This window comes from Saccostrea cucullata, unplaced genomic scaffold, assembly GCF_032062105.1.
Source record: "Saccostrea cucullata isolate Sc308-1 unplaced genomic scaffold, CSIRO_AGI_Scuc_v1 ctg303, whole genome shotgun sequence".
NCBI lineage: Eukaryota > Metazoa > Mollusca > Bivalvia > Ostreida > Ostreidae > Saccostrea > Saccostrea cuccullata.
The window spans coordinates 1-26,841 of NW_026928671.1; the positions used below are offsets into that span (position 1 = coordinate 1).

A 26,841-nucleotide genomic window follows, 5' to 3' on the forward strand; every position below is an offset into this window, starting at 1 on the left:
AAAGTGGAACTACGCACTATTAGAAATGAAACCTGTATTACTTGTGTGAGACCTATTACCGAGATTGTACACCTGTTTACACCATCAAAAGAGTGACGTTAAGAAACGTCAGGCGGGGAGTGTGACGCCACCGGAATTCTCAGTGCCGTTTTTGGTTCGTCATTTATCTTGCGCTGTCTTCTTCCGGTTTACGTTAAACTGTCTGGGGTAGACATTTTTTCCCGTGCGACTGGGTCGCAGTCCATCGACATTTTCCCCCAACAGCGTCTGGGACGCTCACTGGTTCCGTGGTGCAAAGGCGCAACGATGTATGTGTTTTTTCTTATTTGTAGAGTTTGTTTGTATGTGTATAAAATTATTTTCTATCATTTTTCGGAAAACTTTGACTAGGATTTTTGGCATAGTGTGTAAGATATTGTATGAGTGTGAATTCTAAATTTTCTAATTATAAGTAAAATATTGTTTTGTTATTTCAGTTGTTACCGTAACATCGTATCGTCGTTATACGTCATCATGCTACAAATTTAATAAAGTATGAAAACTGCTGGGCGTTTTTCTTCAAATCCTGTGGCAGAACAAATAGCGTAACTTTCAGTTTACATTTTCGTATAGTATATCAAGTAAATCATTCAAATCATTAAAAATTCCATATTTTTTCTAAACATGGAAGCAACTTTGGAGGGAGTTTCAGGTCCAATGGCCTCTAAATAATGTTCTTTTTTTTTTTTTTTTTTTTACATAAATCACTAACAGCTTGCATTGCTAAATACTCGTACATGTATACAGGGACCATTTTTTCTCAAATTTTGCCCTGCGAGATACATGCTGGAATTTTATCCTGGAAAATCAGAATTCGTTAAGAAAATCATAAGCGATGAGTGAATAAACGGATGATGGCATGCATCTTCTTTATGACATTAGCCTTGCGTGAATACTGCAAATGATCATTTTATAGTATGTGGACAAGAGAAAGAACTATCTCGTACATAGATCAGTTCTACTCCAGTAAGACGCTCGATATATAATTGGGACTTTAGAATTTGTCCAACTGCACGCACTGTGTGAAATAGGGAATTTTCCTTACAGTGACTTTTTGGAGGCTATTAAAATAAAGATTTGATGTATATACATGTAAATAACACACCTAAATATAATATATATCTGATGTATTATTAACCGCAATATTTAATATAATTTTTTTAAACAAATGTTTCTCGACAAATCAGACTTGATTAATTTACATGAAAGTAAGATCTCAATGTGCATGCTATTTAGAAGAGAAATTACAAGTTTTTCAAGCCCTTTCCTCGTAAATAAAATTCCTTAAAGGAAAAAAAAAATAAGTTTGCAAATTGTATACTTTGTATCGTCTTTATATTCATGTGCGTGTAGCTTAAGTTAGTCACTAAAATTTTTGTTTTTACATACATAGATGTATTCATATGCGCAGTCGCTATTTTTGAGAATATCACCCGTCGTCAAGCCATGTTGACTGTTGCTACGCTGGATGGCGTGGCTTCATTATTCAGCAGGTAATAGTGTTTTTTAACAAATGTTTCAGATTCAACTAATTTACATGAAAGTATAATATTAACACATATCAACTGATAACTATCTCTCTCTCTCTCACACACACTAGTACTTTTACTTAAATAACTTTTTTACATTAAAATTATTATAAGCCATTAATGTGCGTTAAGTATGAACATTTACCGGATGACCCATCAGAACAGCGTTTCAGGTCATTCATGATGGCCAGTCTTATGTTGGCCTGTTCCAAGATTCTGGCTGATTCAATGTGTCCATGTATGCTGCATTTATTAGATTTGGTTGTCTCTAGAAACAAAGAACCCTCCTGCTTTTCCGTAAAATTCGTTACAAAATCTACATTATATTGAGCTGCAAAATAGAATTAATAAAAAAACATTCTCCCAAGTTTTGTCAATTTCAATGTTAATTTACTTATGAAAATAAGCATAAAAACATAATATGCAACTTGATAGAACTCCAATATTATAGTTTGCAGTTAAGTGTGAAGTTTTACGTTACGTCACGATCTAGTTGACAGTTGCGCTGAAGACAAACTATACATGCCTCTTAACGCAAGCTTTACGACTGGAACTTTCTTCTTATCCCTGATAGGTTGCTCGTGCAACAGACTATTTCCGTGTCAATGATAATAATATAAAATGTTTTGACCAATCACGCGAATTGTTTACGCTGGATGCATCTGACGAAAAAGATCGTGACGTAATGCAAAACTTCACACTCAACTGAAATCAATAATATCTTTTTTCATGTAGTCTGGAAAACGAACTAAGTGATGTACCGGTTATATTACTCGAAAATATTAATAATTACACCAATTAACCAGATGTAAGAAAAGAATGTGACTATGAAACACTATACCTCCTGACAAACACTCAAAATACAAAAAAAAACCGTATTCTGTAAAACGTTGTATGATCTCTGCAGCACCCACAGGATCTTGTGAATTCATCCACAGATTTATGGTAATCTCTGTAGGTCAAAACACATTCGCTCTTACGATTACATTTTTGGGATACGTTGAAATATGATGTAAAATCTGCTCCCTTTTCTGAAGGAAAAGAGCGAAAACATGTTGCTGAAGTGGAGTTCTGGCACTGCTTCTCATCTCTCCGGTTATATGACCCATCTTCATATTTTGTAAACTGTGTAGCAATGAATATCCTTTCATTCGAAGAACATGTTAAACTGTGCTCCTTATGTCCTAATAACTGGCTCGATAAGCATTCAGTGTGCCGCAGTTCTCTGCTTTGGCATACACATGCCAATCCTACAATATTTATATAAACGTAATTCATATTACCCGGTATATAATCACTAATATTCAATAATCTTATATATTTCTGTTTACTTAGACTATAAACACGTATATCATTAAAATACTTACCCAAGGAAATAAGTAAGATAAAAATCACTTCCATCTTTAGAAACAGCAGAGAGTACTAGGAAGTAGAGAATTACATGATAGGCAACTGAAGGGTGAAGTGAGCTTTTCCTGAGAAAATAGAGCTACTTTTCTGATATGCCTAAGAAGACGATACATGATAAAGATATGTGCATGTTTGAAGTACATGTAGCTCAATATGTTAATTGTTAGAAACACGTCTGTTTTCGTGAATTCCATGAATTTAAAAAAAATGTGACTTTGACATGTCTAATACTCACTACAAGTATTTTAAATGTTATAGTCTTAAAGATGAAAAACCAGTTATTTAGGATACAACCGAGTAAATAATAATAAATTATCAGTATTACTTTGATGACGAAGTTGAAGTACCGGAACTGACTATCAGCAAATATGGAATGAAATAAGCCGAATTACAATGTTTCCCAAAGGGTACAAGTATTTTGATTGTCCTCAAAAATATCTCTTTTAATAAAGGTTAATAAAGGTAAAAAAAAAAAGGGAAATCTGATCCACCTCATCGTGAAGATATAGGATTTCTATGGTGTGAGTTTAGCCAGTAAAATTTACACTTTACGACATGCTAACTAGATTGTATATTTTGCATTTACCCCTATACAATAAATGGAATTTTACACTCTGACATATTTGAAATTTTCTAGACCCCGAGCAATGTAATACCGTTTTGAACATCACAAAAAGAACTTGTCTGGATTAAACCTTTAGTGAATGTAAGATCGTTGCAGTTTCAAATTTATAAAAGGGACATAAATCTCTCGGCTATACTGGGATATTGGTAAACATGGATTTCATTCAAATTTGGATTAAAAGTATAATTTTAGAAAGTTTTGAATACATCATGTTTTCTAATTTTTATTGTTTTTTTTTTCATAGGTAAACTATTTTCTTGAAATTCAGTAGATTAAAAAAGATGTCTAAGATGCTTAGATTCTCATCAAGTAATCAAACTCTAAATTTCAAGAAGTTCATTTTGTTTTTGACGGCATGGAAACAGTCGTGTAGATGTCTCCTTTTGGACCTGTAATTCGACTGTCTTCCAGATTGTCTCTTTTACACACAGAGGCATAAACATCCCCCGTCACCTCTCCTATGATCTGATTTCTATCTGTGTTGACACTTTCATTCTGTTTCGTTATGTTCTCTTTATTTTCTTTGTCGAACAAATTGTCATCTTTCAGGATGTCACTTTTTTCTCCAAAATCTGAAGCATTGATTAAGGAATACATTCCTTCCTGTTCCAGAAGTGAGGTATCTGTCATATCCATTTTCCCATCTTTCACTCTGTCATTTTTTCCTTCAAAATCTGAAGCTTTGCTTAAGGAATAGACCCCATCCTGCCCATGATGTGATGTGTCTGTTGTACTTGTGTTGTCATCTTTCAATTTGTCATTTTGTTCTTCAAAATCTGAAACCTTGATTAAGGAATAATCCCCATCCTGTACCGGAAGTAATGTCTCTGTCTTATCAGTGTTTGAAACTGCACGATTTGATTTAAAAGCTATGCTTTGTTTTTCAGAGTCTTTATTCTGACGTGAATTTTTCTGGACGACATCCTGGTGATTAAAAGTGCTCGTAGGTCTGACTTTCTCGTTTATCTTATGTTTGTTTAAATCAGGTCTTCTACAAAATTTCCTATCAATTAAGATTTGATATATTATTCATTATTATCAATATTAATTTTTCTTTGTATGAATTACTGAAAATCTGAAACACATTTTATTGCTTATTTCAAACAATTTTCAAAAAATCAATTGTATTTATTAGTGATATTTTTTCCCTTACTTTTAAGACTTACATTTTGACGACCACGAAAACGCAAATAGCTCCAGCTATCAGTGCAATCCCCACTCCTCCAAGTATGAAGACGAGATTCCTGCTAGATTCCCCTGGCGCCGGAGGCATCTCAGAAAAATCCTCTTCCCTACAGTCTATTTTCAGACGATCCCCTGCATATGATGAGAGTTTATAAATTTATATATATATATACAACATTTAAAACTCATAAATATAGTGAATTTTAATAGATATAGATGTAACATATGCCAGGCACATTTCTTTTAACTACCTTTTATTTCAATCCAAGACTTGTTGATGCATTGGTTTTCTTGACATCCACGTAAATTAAAACATCATCTAGTCCTTTTATGCAGGAAAATTCTTATTGTAATAAAATGCCCCACTCCATTCTGATACAATAATAATAAGGTTTTGTATTCAGTTTTCATTATTAAAAGAATTGCTACATATTTTAAGCAATTTACAAACAATATGATATTACACAGTATTTGGATCTTGTTTTTTTTTTATTGGTTTATCGCTTCTTTCTTTTTATTTATGCATTTTTCTACAACTTTTGGTCCAGAAATAATTAAAAAAAAACCGGGGGGTTAACAAGCAGTGATCGGTCTCATAAAAGTTATAAATAATATACATTTAATAATCGTGAACAAGGCATAAACTGAAATTTTAGAGGTGGGATTTGATAATAGAATATTATTCTCTTTTAGATTTAAGAAATCTTTTAAAAAGGTCAGTTTTATGTTCATTTGGTTTACTTCGTTACCTAGTTTGATTAGGAAAATTTATTGCCGGATAAGTGGAAATTTTAGCGAGACGCAAATTCAGCGATTTGTCCTTAAAAACTGGTAATTTTTTTTTTAGCGAGATGTTATAGTGATTTTAAAATGCACATCAAAGAAGCTATTACAAATAAAACACAATTAATTTTTAGTGATATTCAATTTTAGTGATCTTGGAACCCTCGCTAATAATGCCAAAATTAAATCCTCGTTAAAAAAATCTTTATACGGTATTGAATCGTTCAAACCATCAACTAAAAAGATCTATTTTAATTTAATTTGGGTTACTTCTTTATCAAGTTTGATATAGGAACTACTGAATGAACATACACACTGAGAAAAAAAACCCTGCATAATGTTAGAAGACTATTAAAAGCAGGATTTTTACAATAGGGAAAACTGCTTCCCACACACTAAACAAGCATGATTCAGAAAAGAAAGCTTTCCAAAATATGTGTAGCTCTATTCAATGTTTCAAGTCAACCCTATGTGTAATCAAGTCGATTATGAAACTAATGAAAGAAAACTTTTTTATCAACACTTTGGGTTGATTATATAACTGCATATCAACCAAATGTTTGTAACACGAACTTAGTCTGAATGCTGAAAATTCTATATGTATATACAAATACATCATCTCAGGGATAATATTCTGCGTGAAAGATTGAAAAGTAACCAATAAGTATAGTCCTTTTTTCATTTACAATGTAGGTAAAATATTCAATAATGAAAATAACAAGAGAAGGAAGAGAAATTTTTTGAGATACTAGTGCTTAGAACTTATGTCTAACCCTATTGAATGTATTTATTGCAATTAGACCTAAATATTTCAAATCAAGATGATTACAGATTCCATATAACTAGAAAATGAAAACATGTCCCCTTAGCAATACATTATCTGCTTAATAATAGTACTTTCTTGGTAAGCATAAACTGTAATTCAAATAGAAAATAAAAATAAATCAATACTGTTTTACTTGATTCTGATATCGCACCAAAAATACAATCGCATATAGTGTCATGATCAAGAATATTAATAGCAAATTTTGTTTTGATAAAAAAAAATTGTACTATACAAATACTCAATTTACATCTGTATTACTGCTTTTCTGCATTTGCCAGTGATGGAAATCCAAAAGTGTGCTTCATTTGGGGAAAAACAATAGAAAACCGTGACAATAGAGAGAATCAGAAAAATCTTAGTTTATTTGTAACAAAACATTGCTAACACTGTATGACATATGAACAAAAATTATTTTGGAAATACTGTTAAAAACCTACTTCAAAACGAGCTTGTAACAACTTTGTTGTGTCAAAGAACCAATGTTACCTGTGCATATCTGGTTGCTGTCACGACTGATCCTTAGTTCTACGTGGGTCTGCTCCAAGATTCGTGATGCGTTAATCTTTCCTGTGACATGACACCATGTCTTTGTACTCACTATTAGATACACAGTCCCTTGTCTTGTGACTGTGATATTGCTTTTGACGTGAAAAACAGCTTTAGCTATGAATAAAAATTTTCTTTGAATTAAGTACTAGTATCACCTTTATATTTAAAAAAAAAATAAGAGGAAAAATTCATAATTGGAAATTCTCTTACTTGCTAAACATTCGTAGTTTGCCATATTGCGAACTTGTTCAAAATCGTACCTTCCCCCGAGTTCACATGAATCCAGAAATTTTCTTACTGAATTGTAGTAGTCGCTAAAAGTAAGGATGCACATCCTCATGCCATTACACTTTTGAGATATATTGAAATATGAGGTAAAATCTACATCAAAATCAGCAGGAATTGAACGAAAACATTCATTTTGGTTTCCATGCTTTTGGCATTCATGTTTGGCTGTTAATAACGGATTGACTGTACTTCCTTCGTATCTCATGTTTTGTTGAGCTATATAAATCATTTCACCAGGACTACATTCTATCTTTTGGTAGTTGACAGTGCGACGTAGAGTTCCCATAGGTATACAGTCTGTATGCTTTGTAGAATAGAGTTCACTAGGTTTGCAATGAAAGACACAGCCTACAATTGATATTTCACTAAAGTTTAAAGATTTTAAAATGGCGACAAAATATTATCTAAATAAATAAACTATGGGTACTTCGTCTTCGTGCAAAACTGACCCCCTCCATTCTCATATGAGTTATACGGTAAATTGCATTTCTTGGCATTCAGATGAGATTCTGCGAATATTCCGATGAATACCTTTAAGTTTACTGATAGGTTTAGGTGTACATGTAGTGTAATAAGTAATGAATAAGGCAATGGGCCTATATACCATTCAAACGTTGGTGTGACCTAGAATAATTGAACAGTCCAGGAGCCTCCACACCCCTGTTTGAATGGTATAGCCCTTGGCTATATAAACGGCTGCATACAGTGTGTACTTTTTCAGAAACCCGCAGAAGAAGTAAAAAGTTGAAAAGAAGATAATAGGTAATCTTAGAACAGAAGAATTAAAACAGTGAAATAAAATTAAGGCTAGGGTACAGAGCGCCGGTAAATGGTAAGCCAAGAAATTGTAGTGAAGTGCAAGGTATAGTAATCCTGAATAAGGGTGAGGTACCGAGTACTCATTACAATAAGAACTTGGTTTCAGAACCAGGTGCAGGGAGCCCAATCATACAGGTAGTTCTTGGTTACAAAGAACCTCTAATTGTATCCCGCTGTTTAAAAAAAGGGACAAGTGTCCCCTGAAAATAATAATCATTATTGTAAATAATTTTAGTTCCCAGTATGAATTATAGGCTCAGATAGAGCCAGAGGAAAAGTTCATATATATTTCAATAATATTAAGACTCCGTATCCCTGGAAAACGGACCCTTAGTTTACAGGCAGCTGGTAAAGGGATACAGGGTATATTTAATTGCTAAAATCTGCTGATTCAAGTTTATTTATTGGTGTGAACTGTGTTCTGTCACCGGGTTCTCGTGAATGCAGATCAGTTACTAGTACTTGGTTCAGCTACCAGGTACAGAGTTCTGTGTGCACTGTGTTAGGTAAGTGCACCACAGTAAGATTTAATATAGTTGAGTACCAAGTATTTTTTTTTTTTGGTTACTTGGTATATAGAAATTAAACATGAATAATGAACGAGAATCAGAACTTTGGGAAGATCTTGAAAAATTGACGTTAGACGACGACAATTTAGAGAAACGTTAGAAAAGTTAAAGTCTACGCCAAGCTCATTTAATGTTACTAGGCCCTCTCTAGTTACTGATTCCGGTGTAGACTTGAGGCAAAAGACTGATGACGACAGTATAGATGAGTTGATGGGTAAAGTTGACATAAACCCCACCACTAGAGCAAGTAATGTGAAAGGAGCTATGGGTGGATATGAAAAACATAACCCCAAGCTTATGATTTCCATGTTTCTGGAACCAAAGATATTTGGGACAGAGGCGATGTTTACACCACACCAAAGTCGGCGTACTCAGGAGTGTCACTGGGTAAATCAGCATAAACATCTCGAATTTCAATGCCGCATGTACACTGGAGTACGTTAGGTGTAAGCTCAATGTCAACACCCACAAGTGTTACATGGAGTCTTGCAAAGGACAGAGAACCTATGCCGACTGTACCAAGTACACCATTAGGTGCAGCGTTACCAGTGAATGAAAACAGTGGTTATTATCTTAGCACTAACACATTTGGTAAAACTGTGATGAAGCCTGCGACATTTGATGGTACGGGTCCTGGATTGATTACAAAGTTCATTTCGAGGCCTGCAGTAGCATCAACCTGTGGAATGATAGACAAAAGGACTTGTACCTGGCAGCATCATTAAGAGGCCAAGCACAGACAGTTCTTGTGAATTTGAAAACAGATAATGCTTGTGCATATAGAGATTTGTGTGAAGCGTTAGAGGCTAGATTTGCACCGACTAAAGACGGAACTATATCGAGCCATGTTAAAGGAAAAACATCAGTTGCCAAAGGAGACACTGCCAGAATTAGGGGGGGAAAGTATACGACGTGAGGACTAGCACATTTAGCGTACCCGACGGCACCACGTGAGGTTACAGAGATGATTGTTAAACAAAAAAAGACCAGAGGCCTGTTCAGTAAAGCAAACGTTCGCGAGCGCTCGCTAAAATTACTTATACCTCCAATAGTAATTTTGACGAGCGCTCGCGAACGTTCGCACTGCTGAACAGGCCTCAGTTCATCGACGCCTAAACGGACTTTGATATGCGTCTTAGAATTCAGCAGTCACTGACCAAATCTTTAAATGACGCAGTTCGGCTGGCCGTGGAGATTGAAGCTTTTTGAAGAGCTGAACGCCAGAGAAGACATGATGTTAGTTTTGCCAGAACAGCACATAGTGAATTAGAGGGACAATCGGAAGCTGATACAAAGGTACAGGAAGATTTGAGACAATTACGAGATGAACTTCGGTCGTCACTGCAAAACCTTGTGAACAAAATAGCCACTTTGTCAGAACGCAAAGAGACCAGTAGACAACAAGTTCGATACCAAGTTCCGATCAAACAAGGTTCCCTTTTTAAGTGCCATAACTGTGGTAGGCGAGGTCAAAGGGCTAAATACTGTTATCTTACAAGGAGAACAGAGATAAGTTGTAAAACGTGCAATGCATGCACGACATCCTCAAAGGAGACAGTAGAACAATCAAAGTACTGAAAGTACTGGGAAGCGCTAAGCATATTGAAATTTTAAATTCATCAGATTTTATTTAATTTAAATTGCCTGTTGTATTGGAATTTAAGCAATATCTAGGGCGAACACAGTTGTTTGATACATAATCAAACATGTGAGTCTTCCCGTTGGGATATGAAATTCAACATTGTCTTATGCTTTTTTATTTTAAGCATTTTACATTTTCTTCTTCTGTCAAAAGATCAAGCAATTTTTCAAACATGAAATTACAAGAAAATATTTCTTCGTTCCTTAAAAAAATATATATACAAATTAAATGACAGATATTAAGTCCAAAGAGCAATGCATTTCTCAAAACTATTTATAAAAAAAGAAAGAAAAAAACATATTTTCTTTCTCTATCGCATTACAGGAATCTATAAGAGGTATATTAGCGTATAAATCGCAATTTATTGAAAGGGGGATGGTCGACGAGTTTTCATAAATGTAGCCATAAATTTGCTGGAAAATGAACATGTCTGTGTATTTCTAAATTATTTTGAACACTTGAAAATGCCGCTGAAATTCCTTTCATTGATATGCAACAACGACAACTAAAATGTTCTGGTAATAATTTTTAATAATAATTAAATTCATTGCCTGTTTACGAGTGTTGCAAATTGGAGATTGGCTGTTGGTGACTGTACTTTAATTTGAGAAATTGCACTTGGAAAATAAAGATGTTATTTGTTTATTGCGTCGATGAAAAATTCATTATTGATATATTATTATTCATTACAGTTATGAATAAACAACTCAAAAATATCGAATACAAGTATTCTTACTAAATTAATTTTAGTATATCTCTTTTTATACATATTCAAAAGCGATGTATAAATTTACGATTTTCTAGAAAGAATTTTACAAGAAATACATCAATGGAGTGTGTAAGGTATGAGTGTGTAAGGTATTTACACAATCGCTACGAGCGTCCAGTATTTGAATAAAGATAAATAAAAATTAGACTATATGAAACATTTTGTTTTGAATGGCACCCGATCCTACCTCTGATGTTGTAGACACATCTTTACAGAATTAAACTATTTATTCCTAGTTTCCTAATACAAGTATCACCGTGTACACTATTGCTTACAATTTCATCGGCACCATTCCTGTCCAATGCTAAGAAAGTTTAATTATAGTTTTTGCATTTTTCTCCGTATTTTGCGCACTGTACACACAATTTTAAAGCACATTATTCTAACAACTACTTTGTTTGTCCCAATAACTTTCAGTATCTTTCATATATATAAATGTGTTTAAGAAATTAGTTTTTCTATTTGAGGGGATTCGTTGAAAACACAGCCACCACGTGCCCTACATTATATACCTACAGCCGCAAACTGCCCTTCATTGCGAATTATTTACATCATATTTCCTACCCATATTACAAGTATAGAGTATAACACAAAGTGTAGACAGTCCTTGAATGTATTCCCGTCTGTTATTAATTGATACTTGGATGCGAAAATCAACTTCATTGATAGCTCTCTGCAGGGTGCAAGGGTGATAACAGGAAGACTTGTTTTAGTTGCATTGGTTGAAATTAGGTTCTACGAGTAGAAGAAGAAATAATTGTTTATATGGACATACGTTATATAGAATGTACATATGTAAGCACATAGTTAATTAATTTTATGCGAAATTTTCTACAAAGTGACTCAATTCCAGTTCGAGTTTTAAATACTTTTCAAAATAAAATCTCAGTTTTAAAAATATCTACTTATTTGATCACTACATTAATATTGATCACTACATTGTACATGACATTTAATACACCATTTTTAATTCAGTATTTGCGTCATAGATGCAGCAATTGTTAGCTACATGGTACACATGTGATGAATGCCGACACGATTTAAAATGAAATACAATATAGAGATAAGCATGATAAGAACAGCCCTTACCTACTAACAGTGGGTTTTCATACAATGCACATGCATATCTTTACCTACTAATTAACTCTTATTATTAGAACTGCACGTAACTCAGTACTACACTTTAATAGCCGAAAGAGAGTCGGGGATTTCCAGTTGCATATTTTTAGAAAAACCAGAGGAGTTATCTAACTTGCTTAGTGGCGCTGGATCACGAACGGAAGTAGATTTACGGTGACAGAAAGTGCTTTGCGCTGCGCTTAGCGCTTAAAAAGAGGCAAACGAGGCTAAGCCTAAGAATAGGAAGTCTAATACAAGTTCAGTCACTCAAACAAGAGTTGATGTTCAGTCTGGTTTATTTATAACGGCTAGTGTTAATAAGGTGCCTTGTACATTGTTAGTGGATACCAGGGCTACACTGACGATTTTGTCAAATAAAGTATTTGAGACCATGCTTAACACTGAAACTATCAATCTGATTCCTGTAACAAAGAAAATACTAGTAATACTTGCCGATGGAACACTATTACAAGTGCAAGGTAAGTGCACATTCGACTTATTGTTGGGAAATCATGAGTTCACTTTTGAGGCAGTGGTAGCAGATTTTGGCAATGACAGCATCCTTGGTTTAGATTTTCTAAAATACTTTAAATGCTCCATAGACGTTTCTTCGGATAAAATGTATGTTGGAGGAATTGACCATGAGCTCCACCTTGAGTGACGTTTACCTAGGGTGTTTCAGAGTCTGTGTGAAAGAGACAAGAACGATTCCACCAAGGAATAGAAAGATATGTCCTAAGCAATTTCATGCATCTACGGACACGAATAAACGAAGATTCGAATGTGACAAGTGCGACAAGGCATTTGCTAAGCGTTCCCTTATAATAAGACAACAGAAAAGATTACACTCAACTACTGGTTTGCAAGATGGAGAAAGCAATGTACCATTGAACTCCAAGTCGGTAGTTGTAGATGGCCATGATAATGATTCTGACTGGCAAGAAGATCCAGCTGACCTTATTTATGAGACAGGCCTTAAAGTTGGTAAAACCATCAGGAAGAAAACTTCGCCCAGTCTCCCTGTAGTCAAGCGCAAGGCAGACGAACTTGTAGACAAGGTGCCTGACCAATGTGAAGACAAAGGTTCAACCCTGGTAGATGGTGGTAAGGATCATGAGGCGCCCATGGTTTTACATCACTTCCCCTGCTGTAAAGAACATGTTATTAGGTTGGATGTGAGCACTCAGACGGACAGAAGTCGCCACCAGAGAACAGTTAGAGTTGTGAGGAAGTACCAAAAGGATGGTGAATGTGTGGAGAGAGTTGAGGAAGACATTTGAAATGACTAATTATGGTGAAGTACTTATGAAAAGAAACAATGCACATGTACATAAGTCTATTGTTGTAAATACTTGAATAATTGTTTAACTAGGTATAAGAAAGGAATTCTTAACCTCGTTTTGTTGATCTTTTATATTGTCTAAAAAAACGTAACCAATGAACATGTGGGACGCAAGTATACAGAGGTGTGGGTAGTGTAATAAATATTTAATAAGACAATGGGCCTATACCATTTAAACGTTGGTGTGACCTAGAATAATTGAACAGTCCAGGAGCCTCCACACCCCTGTTTGAATGGTATAGCCCTTGGCTATATAAACAGCTGTACATACAGTGTCGACCTTTTCAGAAACCCGCAGAAGAAGTGTAAAGTTGAAAAGAAGATAATAGGTAATCTTAGAACAGAAGAATTAAAACAGTGAAATAAAATTAAGGCTAGGGTACAGAGCGCCGGTAAATGGTAAGCCAAGAAATTGTAGTGAAGTGCAAGGTATAGTAATCCTGAATAAGGGTGAGGTACCGAGTACTCATTACAATAAGAACTTGGTTTCAGAACCAGGTGCAGGGAGCCCAATCATACAGGTAGTTCTTGGTTACAAAGAACCTCTAATTGTATCCCGCTGTTTAAAAAAAGGGACAAGTGTCCCCTGAAAATAATAATCATTATTGTAAATAATTTTAGTTCCCAGTATGAATTATAGGCTCAGATAGAGCCAGAGGAAAAGTTCATATATATTTCGATAATATTAAGACTCCGTATCCCTGGAAAACGGACCCTTAGTTTACAGGCAGCTGGTAAAGGGATACAGGGTATATTTAATTGCTAAAATCTGCTGATTCAAGTTTATTTATTGGTGTGAACTGTGTTCTGTCACCGGGTTCTCGTGAATGCAGATCAGTTACTAGTACTTGGTTCAGCTACCAGGTACAGAGTTCTGTGTGCACTGTGTTAGGTAAGTGCACCACAGTAAGATTTAATATAGTTGAGTACCAAGTATTTTTTTTTTTTTGGTTACTTGGTATATAGAAATTAAACATGAATAATGAACGAGAATCAGAACTTTGGGAAGATCTTGAAAAATTGACGTTAGACGACGACAATTTAGAGAAACGTTAGAAAAGTTAAAGTCTACGCCAAGCTCATTTAATGTTACTAGGCCCTCTCTAGTTACTGATTCCGGTGTAGACTTGAGGCAAAAGACTGATGACGACAGTATAGATGAGTTGATGGGTAAAGTTGACATAAACCCCACCACTAGAGCAAGTAATGTGAAAGGAGCTATGGGTGGATATGAAAAACATAACCCCAAGCTTATGATTTCCATGTTTCTGGAACCAAAGATATTTGGGACAGAGGCGATGTTTACACCACACCAAAGTCGGCGTACTCAGGAGTGTCACTGGGTAAATCAGCATAAACATCTCGAATTTCAATGCCGCATGTACACTGGAGTACGTTAGGTGTAAGCTCAATGTCAACACCCACAAGTGTTACATGGAGTCTTGCAAAGGACAGAGAACCTATGCCGACTGTACCAAGTACACCATTAGGTGCAGCGTTACCAGTGAATGAAAACAGTGGTTATTATCTTAGCACTAACACATTTGGTAAAACTGTGATGAAGCCTGCGACATTTGATGGTACGGGTCCTGGATTGATTACAAAGTTCATTTCGAGGCCTGCAGTAGCATCAACCTGTGGAATGATAGACAAAAGGACTTGTACCTGGCAGCATCATTAAGAGGCCAAGCACAGACAGTTCTTGTGAATTTGAAAACAGATAATGCTTGTGCATATAGAGATTTGTGTGAAGCGTTAGAGGCTAGATTTGCACCGACTAAAGACGGAACTATATCGAGCCATGTTAAAGGAAAAACATCAGTTGCCAAAGGAGACACTGCCAGAATTAGACTAGGGAAAGTATACAGAGATGATTGTTAAAGACGACTAGCACATTTAGCGTACCCGACGGCACCACGTGAGGTTACAGAGATGATTGTTAAAGACCAGAGGCCTGTTCTGTGAAAGTAAAGCAAACGTTCGCGAGCGCTCGCTAAAATTACTTATACCTCCAATAGTAATTTTGTAACGAGCGCTCGCGAACGTTCGCACTGCTGAACAGGCCTCAGTTCATCGACGCCTAAACGGACTTTGATATGCGTCTTAGAATTCAGCAGTCACTGACCAAATCTTTAAATGACGCAGTTCGGCTGGCCGTGGAGATTGAAGCTTTTTGAAGAGCTGAACGCCAGAGAAGACATGATGTTAGTTTTGCCAGAACAGCACATAGTGAATTAGAGGGACAATCGGAAGCTGATACAAAGGTACAGGAAGATTTGAGACAATTACGAGATGAACTTCGGTCGTCACTGCAAAACCTTGTGAACAAAATAGCCACTTTGTCAGAACGCAAAGAGACCAGTAGACAACAAGTTCGATACCAAGTTCCGATCAAACAAGGTTCCCTTTTTAAGTGCCATAACTGTGGTAGGCGAGGTCAAAGGGCTAAATACTGTTATCTTACAAGGAGAACAGAGATAAGTTGTAAAACGTGCAATGCATGCACGACATCCTCAAAGGAGACAGTAGAACAATCAAAGTACTGAAAGTACTGGGAAGCGCTAAGCATATTGAAATTTTAAATTCATCAGATTTTATTTAATTTAAATTGCCTGTTGTATTGGAATTTAAGCAATATCTAGGGCGAACACAGTTGTTTGATACATAATCAAACATGTGAGTCTTCCCGTTGGGATATGAAATTCAACATTGTCTTATGCTTTTTTATTTTAAGCATTTTACATTTTCTTCTTCTGTCAAAAGATCAAGCAATTTTTCAAACATGAAATTACAAGAAAATATTTCTTCGTTCCTTAAAAAAATATATATACAAATTAAATGACAGATATTAAGTCCAAAGAGCAATGCATTTCTCAAAACTATTTATAAAAAAAGAAAGAAAAAAACATATTTTCTTTCTCTATCGCATTACAGGAATCTATAAGAGGTATATTAGCGTATAAATCGCAATTTATTGAAAGGGGGATGGTCGACGAGTTTTCATAAATGTAGCCATAAATTTGCTGGAAAATGAACATGTCTGTGTATTTCTAAATTATTTTGAACACTTGAAAATGCCGCTGAAATTCCTTTCATTGATATGCAACAACGACAACTAAAATGTTCTGGTAATAATTTTTAATAATAATTAAATTCATTGCCTGTTTACGAGTGTTGCAAATTGGAGATTGGCTGTTGGTGACTGTACTTTAATTTGAGAAATTGCACTTGGAAAATAAAGATGTTATTTGTTTATTGCGTCGATGAAAAATTCATTATTGATATATTATTATTCATTACAGTTATGAATAAACAACTCAAAAATATCGAATACAAGTATTCTTACTAAATTAATTTTAGTATATCTCTTTTTATACATATTCAAAAGCGATGTATAAATTTACGATTTTCTAGAAAGAATTTTACAAGAAATACATCAATGGAGTGTGTAAGGTATGAGTGTGTAAGGTATTTACACAATCGCTACGAGCGTCCAGTATTTGAATAAAGATAAATAAAAATTAGACTATATGAAACATTTTGTTTTGAATGGCACCCGATCCTACCTCTGATGTTGTAGACACATCTTTACAGAATTAAACTATTTATTCCTAGTTTCCTAATACAAGTATCACCGTGTACACTATTGCTTACAATTTCATCGGCACCATTCCTGTCCAATGCTAAGAAAGTTTAATTATAGTTTTTGCATTTTTCTCCGTATTTTGCGCACTGTACACACAATTTTAAAGCACATTATTCTAACAACTACTTTGTTTGTCCCAATAACTTTCAGTATCTTTCATATATATAAATGTGTTTAAGAAATTAGTTTTTCTATTTGAGGGGATTCGTTGAAAACACAGCCACCACGTGCCCTACATTATATACCTACAGCCGCAAACTGCCCTTCATTGCGAATTATTTACATCATATTTCCTACCCATATTACAAGTATAGAGTATAACACAAAGTGTAGACAGTCCTTGAATGTATTCCCGTCTGTTATTAATTGATACTGGGATGCGAAAATCAACTTCATTGATAGCTCTCTGCAGGGTGCAAGGGTGATAACAGGAAGACTTGTTTTAGTTGCATTGGTTGAAATTAGGTTCTACGAGTAGAAGAAGAAATAATTGTTTATATGGACATACGTTATATAGAATGTACATATGTAAGCACATAGTTAATTAATTTTATGCGAAATTTTCTACAAAGTGACTCAATTCCAGTTCGAGTTTTAAATACTTTTCAAAATAAAATCTCAGTTTTAAAAATATCTACTTATTTGATCACTACATTAATATTGATCACTACATTGTACATGACATTTAATACACCATTTTTAATTCAGTATTTGCGTCATAGATGCAGCAATTGTTAGCTACATGGTACACATGTGATGAATGCCGACACGATTTAAAATGAAATACAATATAGAGATAAGCATGATAAGAACAGCCCTTACCTACTAACAGTGGGTTTTCATACAATGCACATGCATATCTTTACCTACTAATTAACTCTTATTATTAGAACTGCACGTAACTCAGTACTACACTTTAATAGCCGAAAGAGAGTCGGGGATTTCCAGTTGCATATTTTTAGAAAAACCAGAGGAGTTATCTAACTTGCTTAGTGGCGCTGGATCACGAACGGAAGTAGATTTACGGTGACAGAAAGTGCTTTGCGCTGCGCTTAGCGCTTAAAAAGAGGCAAACGAGGCTAAGCCTAAGAATAGGAAGTCTAATACAAGTTCAGTCACTCAAACAAGAGTTGATGTTCAGTCTGGTTTATTTATAACGGCTAGTGTTAATAAGGTGCCTTGTACATTGTTAGTGGATACCAGGGCTACACTGACGATTTTGTCAAATAAAGTATTTGAGACCATGCTTAACACTGAAACTATCAATCTGATTCCTGTAACAAAGAAAATACTAGTAATACTTGCCGATGGAACACTATTACAAGTGCAAGGTAAGTGCACATTCGACTTATTGTTGGGAAATCATGAGTTCACTTTTGAGGCAGTGGTAGCAGATTTTGGCAATGACAGCATCCTTGGTTTAGATTTTCTAAAATACTTTAAATGCTCCATAGACGTTTCTTCGGATAAAATGTATGTTGGAGGAATTGACCATGAGCTCCACCTTGAGTGACGTTTACCTAGGGTGTTTCAGAGTCTGTGTGAAAGAGACAAGAACGATTCCACCAAGGAATAGAAAGATATGTCCTAAGCAATTTCATGCATCTACGGACACGAATAAACGAAGATTCGAATGTGACAAGTGCGACAAGGCATTTGCTAAGCGTTCCCTTATAATAAGACAACAGAAAAGATTACACTCAACTACTGGTTTGCAAGATGGAGAAAGCAATGTACCATTGAACTCCAAGTCGGTAGTTGTAGATGGCCATGATAATGATTCTGACTGGCAAGAAGATCCAGCTGACCTTATTTATGAGACAGGCCTTAAAGTTGGTAAAACCATCAGGAAGAAAACTTCGCCCAGTCTCCCTGTAGTCAAGCGCAAGGCAGACGAACTTGTAGACAAGGTGCCTGACCAATGTGAAGACAAAGGTTCAACCCTGGTAGATGGTGGTAAGGATCATGAGGCGCCCATGGTTTTACATCACTTCCCCTGCTGTAAAGAACATGTTATTAGGTTGGATGTGAGCACTCAGACGGACAGAAGTCGCCACCAGAGAACAGTTAGAGTTGTGAGGAAGTACCAAAAGGATGGTGAATGTGTGGAGAGAGTTGAGGAAGACATTTGAAATGACTAATTATGGTGAAGTACTTATGAAAAGAAACAATGCACATGTACATAAGTCTATTGTTGTAAATACTTGAATAATTGTTTAACTAGGTATAAGAAAGGAATTCTTAACCTCGTTTTGTTGATCTTTTATATTGTCTAAAAAAACGTAACCAATGAACATGTGGGACGCAAGTATACAGAGGTGTGGGTAGTGTAATAAATATTTAATAAGACAATGGGCCTATACCATTTAAACGTTGGTGTGACCTAGAATAATTGAACAGTCCAGGAGCCTCCACACCCCTGTTTGAATGGTATAGCCCTTGGCTATATAAACAGCTGTACATACAGTGTCGACCTTTTCAGAAACCCGCAGAAGAAGTGTAAAGTTGAAAAGAAGATAATAGGTAATCTTAGAACAGAAGAATTAAAACAGTGAAATAAAATTAAGGCTAGGGTACAGAGCGCCGGTAAATGGTAAGCCAAGAAATTGTAGTGAAGTGCAAGGTATAGTAATCCTGAATAAGGGTGAGGTACCGAGTACTCATTACAATAAGAACTTGGTTTCAGAACCAGGTGCAGGGAGCCCAATCATACAGGTAGTTCTTGGTTACAAAGAACCTCTAATTGTATCCCGCTGTTTAAAAAAAGGGACAAGTGTCCCCTGAAAATAATAATCATTATTGTAAATAATTTTAGTTCCCAGTATGAATTATAGGCTCAGATAGAGCCAGAGGAAAAGTTCATATATATTTCGATAATATTAAGACTCCGTATCCCTGGAAAACGGACCCTTAGTTTACAGGCAGCTGGTAAAGGGATACAGGGTATATTTAATTGCTAAAATCTGCTGATTCAAGTTTATTTATTGGTGTGAACTGTGTTCTGTCACCGGGTTCTCGTGAATGCAGATCAGTTACTAGTACTTGGTTCAGCTACCAGGTACAGAGTTCTGTGTGCACTGTGTTAGGTAAGTGCACCACAGTAAGATTTAATATAGTTGAGTACCAAGTATTTTTTTTTTTTTGGTTACTTGGTATATAGAAATTAAACATGAATAATGAACGAGAATCAGAACTTTGGGAAGATCTTGAAAAATTGACGTTAGACGACGACAATTTAGAGAAACGTTAGAAAAGTTAAAGTCTACGCCAAGCTCATTTAATGTTACTAGGCCCTCTCTAGTTACTGATTCCGGTGTAGACTTGAGGCAAAAGACTGATGACGACAGTATAGATGAGTTGATGGGTAAAGTTGACATAAACCCCACCACTAGAGCAAGTAATGTGAAAGGAGCTATGGGTGGATATGAAAAACATAACCCCAAGCTTATGATTTCCATGTTTCTGGAACCAAAGATATTTGGGACAGAGGCGATGTTTACACCACACCAAAGTCGGCGTACTCAGGAGTGTCACTGGGTAAATCAGCATAAACATCTCGAATTTCAATGCCGCATGTACACTGGAGTACGTTAGGTGTAAGCTCAATGTCAACACCCACAAGTGTTACATGGAGTCTTGCAAAGGACAGAGAACCTATGCCGACTGTACCAAGTACACCATTAGGTGCAGCGTTACCAGTGAATGAAAACAGTGGTTATTATCTTAGCACTAACACATTTGGTAAAACTGTGATGAAGCCTGCGACATTTGATGGTACGGGTCCTGGATTGATTACAAAGTTCATTTCGAGGCCTGCAGTAGCATCAACCTGTGGAATGATAGACAAAAGGACTTGTACCTGGCAGCATCATTAAGAGGCCAAGCACAGACAGTTCTTGTGAATTTGAAAACAGATAATGCTTGTGCATATAGAGATTTGTGTGAAGCGTTAGAGGCTAGATTTGCACCGACTAAAGACGGAACTATATCGAGCCATGTTAAAGGAAAAACATCAGTTGCCAAAGGAGACACTGCCAGAATTAGGGGAAAGTATACGACGACTAGCACATTTAGCGTACCCGACGGCACCACGTGAGGTTACAGAGATGATTGTTAAAGACCAGAGGCCTGTTCAGTAAAGCAAACGTTCGCGAGCGCTCGCTAAAATTACTTATACCTCCAATAGTAATTTTGACGAGCGCTCGCGAACGTTCGCACTGCTGAACAGGCCTCAGTTCATCGACGCCTAAACGGACTTTGATATGCGTCTTAGAATTCAGCAGTCACTGACCAAATCTTTAAATGACGCAGTTCGGCTGGCCGTGGAGATTGAAGCTTTTTGAAGAGCTGAACGCCAGAGAAGACATGATGTTAGTTTTGCCAGAACAGCACATAGTGAATTAGAGGGACAATCGGAAGCTGATACAAAGGTACAGGAAGATTTGAGACAATTACGAGATGAACTTCGGTCGTCACTGCAAAACCTTGTGAACAAAATAGCCACTTTGTCAGAACGCAAAGAGACCAGTAGACAACAAGTTCGATACCAAGTTCCGATCAAACAAGGTTCCCTTTTTAAGTGCCATAACTGTGGTAGGCGAGGTCAAAGGGCTAAATACTGTTATCTTACAAGGAGAACAGAGATATGTTGTAAAACGTGCAATGCATGCACGACATCCTCAAAGGAGACAGTAGAACAATCAAAGTACTGAAAGTACTGGGAAGCGCTAAGCATATTGAAATTTTAAATTCATCAGATTTTATTTAATTTAAATTGCCTGTTGTATTGGAATTTAAGCAATATCTAGGGCGAACACAGTTGTTTGATACATAATCAAACATGTGAGTCTTCCCGTTGGGATATGAAATTCAACATTGTCTTATGCTTTTTTATTTTAAGCATTTTACATTTTCTTCTTCTGTCAAAAGATCAAGCAATTTTTCAAACATGAAATTACAAGAAAATATTTCTTCGTTCCTTAAAAAAATATATATACAAATTAAATGACAGATATTAAGTCCAAAGAGCAATGCATTTCTCAAAACTATTTATAAAAAAAGAAAGAAAAAAACATATTTTCTTTCTCTATCGCATTACAGGAATCTATAAGAGGTATATTAGCGTATAAATCGCAATTTATTGAAAGGGGGATGGTCGACGAGTTTTCATAAATGTAGCCATAAATTTGCTGGAAAATGAACATGTCTGTGTATTTCTAAATTATTTTGAACACTTGAAAATGCCGCTGAAATTCCTTTCATTGATATGCAACAACGACAACTAAAATGTTCTGGTAATAATTTTTAATAATAATTAAATTCATTGCCTGTTTACGAGTGTTGCAAATTGGAGATTGGCTGTTGGTGACTGTACTTTAATTTGAGAAATTGCACTTGGAAAATAAAGATGTTATTTGTTTATTGCGTCGATGAAAAATTCATTATTGATATATTATTATTCATTACAGTTATGAATAAACAACTCAAAAATATCGAATACAAGTATTCTTACTAAATTAATTTTAGTATATCTCTTTTTATACATATTCAAAAGCGATGTATAAATTTACGATTTTCTAGAAAGAATTTTACAAGAAATACATCAATGGAGTGTGTAAGGTATGAGTGTGTAAGGTATTTACACAATCGCTACGAGCGTCCAGTATTTGAATAAAGATAAATAAAAATTAGACTATATGAAACATTTTGTTTTGAATGGCACCCGATCCTACCTCTGATGTTGTAGACACATCTTTACAGAATTAAACTATTTATTCCTAGTTTCCTAATACAAGTATCACCGTGTACACTATTGCTTACAATTTCATCGGCACCATTCCTGTCCAATGCTAAGAAAGTTTAATTATAGTTTTTGCATTTTTCTCCGTATTTTGCGCACTGTACACACAATTTTAAAGCACATTATTCTAACAACTACTTTGTTTGTCCCAATAACTTTCAGTATCTTTCATATATATAAATGTGTTTAAGAAATTAGTTTTTCTATTTGAGGGGATTCGTTGAAAACACAGCCACCACGTGCCCTACATTATATACCTACAGCCGCAAACTGCCCTTCATTGCGAATTATTTACATCATATTTCCTACCCATATTACAAGTATAGAGTATAACACAAAGTGTAGACAGTCCTTGAATGTATTCCCGTCTGTTATTAATTGATACTGGGATGCGAAAATCAACTTCATTGATAGCTCTCTGCAGGGTGCAAGGGTGATAACAGGAAGACTTGTTTTAGTTGCATTGGTTGAAATTAGGTTCTACGAGTAGAAGAAGAAATAATTGTTTATATGGACATACGTTATATAGAATGTACATATGTAAGCACATAGTTAATTAATTTTATGCGAAATTTTCTACAAAGTGACTCAATTCCAGTTCGAGTTTTAAATACTTTTCAAAATAAAATCTCAGTTTTAAAAATATCTACTTATTTGATCACTACATTAATATTGATCACTACATTGTACATGACATTTAATACACCATTTTTAATTCAGTATTTGCGTCATAGATGCAGCAATTGTTAGCTACATGGTACACATGTGATGAATGCCGACACGATTTAAAATGAAATACAATATAGAGATAAGCATGACAAGAACAGCCCTTATCTACTAACGGTGGGTTTTCATACAATGTACATGCATATCTTTACCTACTAATTAACTCCTATTATTAGAACTGCACGTAACTCAGTGCAAGTACTACACTTAAATAGCTGAAAAAGAGTCGGGGATTTCCAGTTGCATATTTTTAGAAAAACCAGAGGAGTTATCCAACTTGCTTAGTGGCGCTGGATCGCGAACGGAAGTAGATTTACTCTGACAGAAAGCGCTTTGCGCTGCGCTTAGCGCTTAAAAAGAGGCAAACGAGGCTAAGCCTAAGAATAGGAAGTCTAATACAAGTTCAGTCACTCAAACAAGAGTTGATGTTCAGTCTGGTTTATTTATAACGGCTAGTGTTAATAAGGTGCCTTGTACATTGTTAGTGGATACCAGGGCTACACTGACGATTTTGTCAAATAAAGTATTTGAGACCATGCTTAACACTGAAACTATCAATCTGATTCCTGTAACAAAGAAAATACTAGTAATACTTGCCGATGGAACACTATTACAAGTGCAAGGTAAGTGCACATTCGACTTATTGTTGGGAAATCATGAGTTCACTTTTGAGGCAGTGGTAGCAGATTTTGGCAATGACAGCATCCTTGGTTTAGATTTTCTAAAATACTTTAAATGCTCCATAGACGTTTCTTCGGATAAAATGTATGTTGGAGGAATTGACCATGAGCTCCACCTTGAGTGACGTTTACCTAGGGTGTTTCAGAGTCTGTGTGAAAGAGACAAGAACGATTCCACCAAGGAATAGAAAGATATGTCCTAAGCAATTTCATGCATCTACGGACACGAATAAACGAAGATTCGAATGTGACAAGTGCGACAAGGCATTTGCTAAGCGTTCCCTTATAATAAGACAACAGAAAAGATTACACTCAACTACTGGTTTGCAAGATGGAGAAAGCAATGTACCATTGAACACCAAGTCGGTAGTTGTAGATGGCCATGATAATGATTCTGACTGGCAAGAAGATCCAGCTGACCTTATTTATGAGACAGGCCTTAAAGTTGGTAAAACCATCAGGAAGAAAACTTCGCCCAGTCTCCCTGTAGTCAAGCGCAAGGCAGACGAACTTGTAGACAAGGTGCCTGACCAATGTGAAGACAAAGGTTCAACCCTGGTAGATGGTGGTAAGGATCATGAGGCGCCCATGGTTTTACATCACTTCCCCTGCTGTAAAGAACATGTTATTAGGTTGGATGTGAGCACTCAGACGGACAGAAGTCGCCACCAGAGAACAGTTAGAGTTGTGAGGAAGTACCAAAAGGATGGTGAATGTGTGGAGAGAGTTGAGGAAGACATTTGAAATGACTAATTATGGTGAAGTACTTATGAAAAGAAACAATGCACATGTACATAAGTCTATTGTTGTAAATACTTGAATAATTGTTTAACTAGGTATAAGAAAGGAATTCTTAACCTCGTTTTGTTGATCTTTTATATTGTCTAAAAAAACGTAACCAATGAACATGTGGGACGCAAGTATACAGAGGTGTGGGTAGTGTAATAAATATTTAATAAGACAATGGGCCTATACCATTTAAACGTTGGTGTGACCTAGAATAATTGAACAGTCCAGGAGCCTCCACACCCCTGTTTGAATGGTATAGCCCTTGGCTATATAAACAGCTGTACATACAGTGTCGACCTTTTCAGAAACCCGCAGAAGAAGTGTAAAGTTGAAAAGAAGATATTAGGTAATCTTAGAACAGAAGAATTAAAACAGTGAAATAAAATTAAGGCTAGGGTACAGAGCGCCGGTAAATGGTAAGCCAAGAAATTGTAGTGAAGTGCAAGGTATAGTAATCCTGAATAAGGGTGAGGTACCGAGTACTCATTACAATAAGAACTTGGTTTCGGAACCAGGTGCAGGGAGCCCAGTCATACAGGTAGTTCTTGGTTACAAAGAACTTTTAATTGTATTCCCCTGTTTTAAAAAAAAGGACAAGTGTCCCCTGAAAATCATAAATCATTATTGTATATAATATTGATTCCCCGTATTAATTATAGGCTCAGACAGAGCCAGAGGAAAAGTTTATATATATATATATATATATGGGTAATATTAAGACCCTGTATCTCCTGAAAACGGACCCTTAAATTAGGTTACACGTTACAGTAGTAATTTAAAAAAAAAATGATACCATATTCATTGAGTAAATGCAAAATTCCATGTTTAGCCGAGGGAAACTTAAAATATCTTTCCGATGGAAACGTGAAGTAGAAAGCGCATTGGCGTCGGAATCAAATTGAAAGGATGTAAATTGCAGTCGGTATTAAAATAGGAGTTGTGGATTAGAGATTGCTACACGTCACCCAAGAATGGTCAAGTGTATGGGAGGCCCCAACAAGTTGTGTACTCGAAACATAAAGCACGGTATGCATTATGTGCATGTTATAACAATTCTTCAAAAGTTGAAATGAAACATCGCATAAACATTTTCCTTATCAATGCCTACCTATAAAGAAGAAAATAATCCAGACAATAAATTTCATATTTGTGTAGATTTTATGGAGGATTAAATGATGTTCAACCAAACTACTCAGACGTACGTAATATAAATGGGTGACATCCCAGACCATAACAATAATTGAAAACGGAAGGAAATAAAAGGAAAGAGATACTTTGCTGAGAAGGGAAATTACGCATTGAATCCTAACAAATTCAACTGGAAAAAAGGAAACATTTCCTTTAACATCATTTATTTTAAGTTTTTAGGTCACCTGAGTAAACTCAGGTGACCTATTGCTATCCCTTTTCGTCCGTCGTCGTGCGTCGTTCGTCGTGTGTTAACATTTGAACATTTTCAGCTTCTTCCCTGCAACCACCCAACCAATTTCAACCAAATTTGGCATAAAGCATCTATGGGTGAAGGGAAACAAAAATTGTGAATTTCACGGTCCCTGCCCCCTCTGGGGCCTGAGGGGTGGGGCCAAAACCACAAAAATTAATGCAATCTTTTAAAATCTTCTTCTTTACTCCTGGACATCAAGCAGTCAAACTGTTAGCATGAATATAATGACCATTGAGTTCTCTACCAAAACTGTGAAATTCAT

General features: G+C 35.7%; 2 protein-coding genes across 3 annotated transcripts; both read right to left on the reverse strand.

Annotated features, from left to right (window-relative positions):
- Positions 1-1,675: 1,675 nt before the first annotated feature.
- On the reverse strand, positions 1,676-3,015 carry LOC134278381 (uncharacterized). Its single transcript, XM_062760703.1, has 3 exons — positions 2,936-3,015; positions 2,555-2,818; positions 1,676-1,899 (listed from the first exon to the last, which is right to left on the reverse strand). The coding sequence occupies exons 1-3, from the start codon at positions 2,967-2,969 to the stop codon at positions 1,676-1,678; spliced, it is 522 nt and encodes a 173-aa protein (XP_062616687.1). The 5' UTR covers positions 2,970-3,015.
- A 692-nt stretch (positions 3,016-3,707) lies between these two features.
- On the reverse strand, positions 3,708-26,337 carry LOC134278360 (uncharacterized). 2 transcript variants are annotated; one of them, XM_062760683.1, is made up of 5 exons: positions 26,244-26,337; positions 7,157-7,582; positions 6,884-7,054; positions 4,770-4,920; positions 3,708-4,606 (listed from the first exon to the last, which is right to left on the reverse strand). In XM_062760683.1, exons 1-5 carry the CDS (start codon positions 26,278-26,280, stop codon positions 3,940-3,942), a joined length of 1,452 nt encoding a protein of 483 aa, XP_062616667.1. In that variant the 5' UTR covers positions 26,281-26,337; the 3' UTR covers positions 3,708-3,939. The 2 variants fall into 2 exon arrangements, with proteins under 2 accessions (XP_062616667.1, XP_062616666.1); XM_062760682.1 differs by having other exon boundaries at positions 3,710-4,606; positions 6,884-7,060.
- Positions 26,338-26,841: the final 504 nt, after the last annotated feature.

What these genes read in the sequence shown, in the direction of transcription:
- LOC134278381 (XM_062760703.1), bottom strand. Translation starts at nt 2,969, where the DNA reads ATGGAAGTGATTTTTATCTTACTTATTTCCTTGG. An exon ending in TATCTTACTTATTTCCTTGG is followed by an intron (nt 2,819 to 2,935) that starts GTAAGTATTTTA and finishes TAAATATTGTAG; the next exon opens with GATTGGCATGTGTATGCCAA. An exon ending in TTTCAACGTATCCCAAAAAT is followed by an intron (nt 1,900 to 2,554) that starts GTAATCGTAAGA and finishes TCTATTTTGCAG; the next exon opens with CTCAATATAATGTAGATTTT.
- LOC134278360 (XM_062760682.1), bottom strand. Translation starts at nt 26,280, where the DNA reads ATGAAATTTATTGTCTGGATTATTTTCTTCTTTATAG. An exon ending in AAACTACGAATGTTTAGCAA is followed by an intron (nt 7,061 to 7,156) that starts GTAAGAGAATTT and finishes TTTTATTCATAG; the next exon opens with CTAAAGCTGTTTTTCACGTC. An exon ending in CAGCAACCAGATATGCACAG is followed by an intron (nt 4,921 to 6,883) that starts GTAACATTGGTT and finishes CATCATATGCAG; the next exon opens with GGGATCGTCTGAAAATAGAC.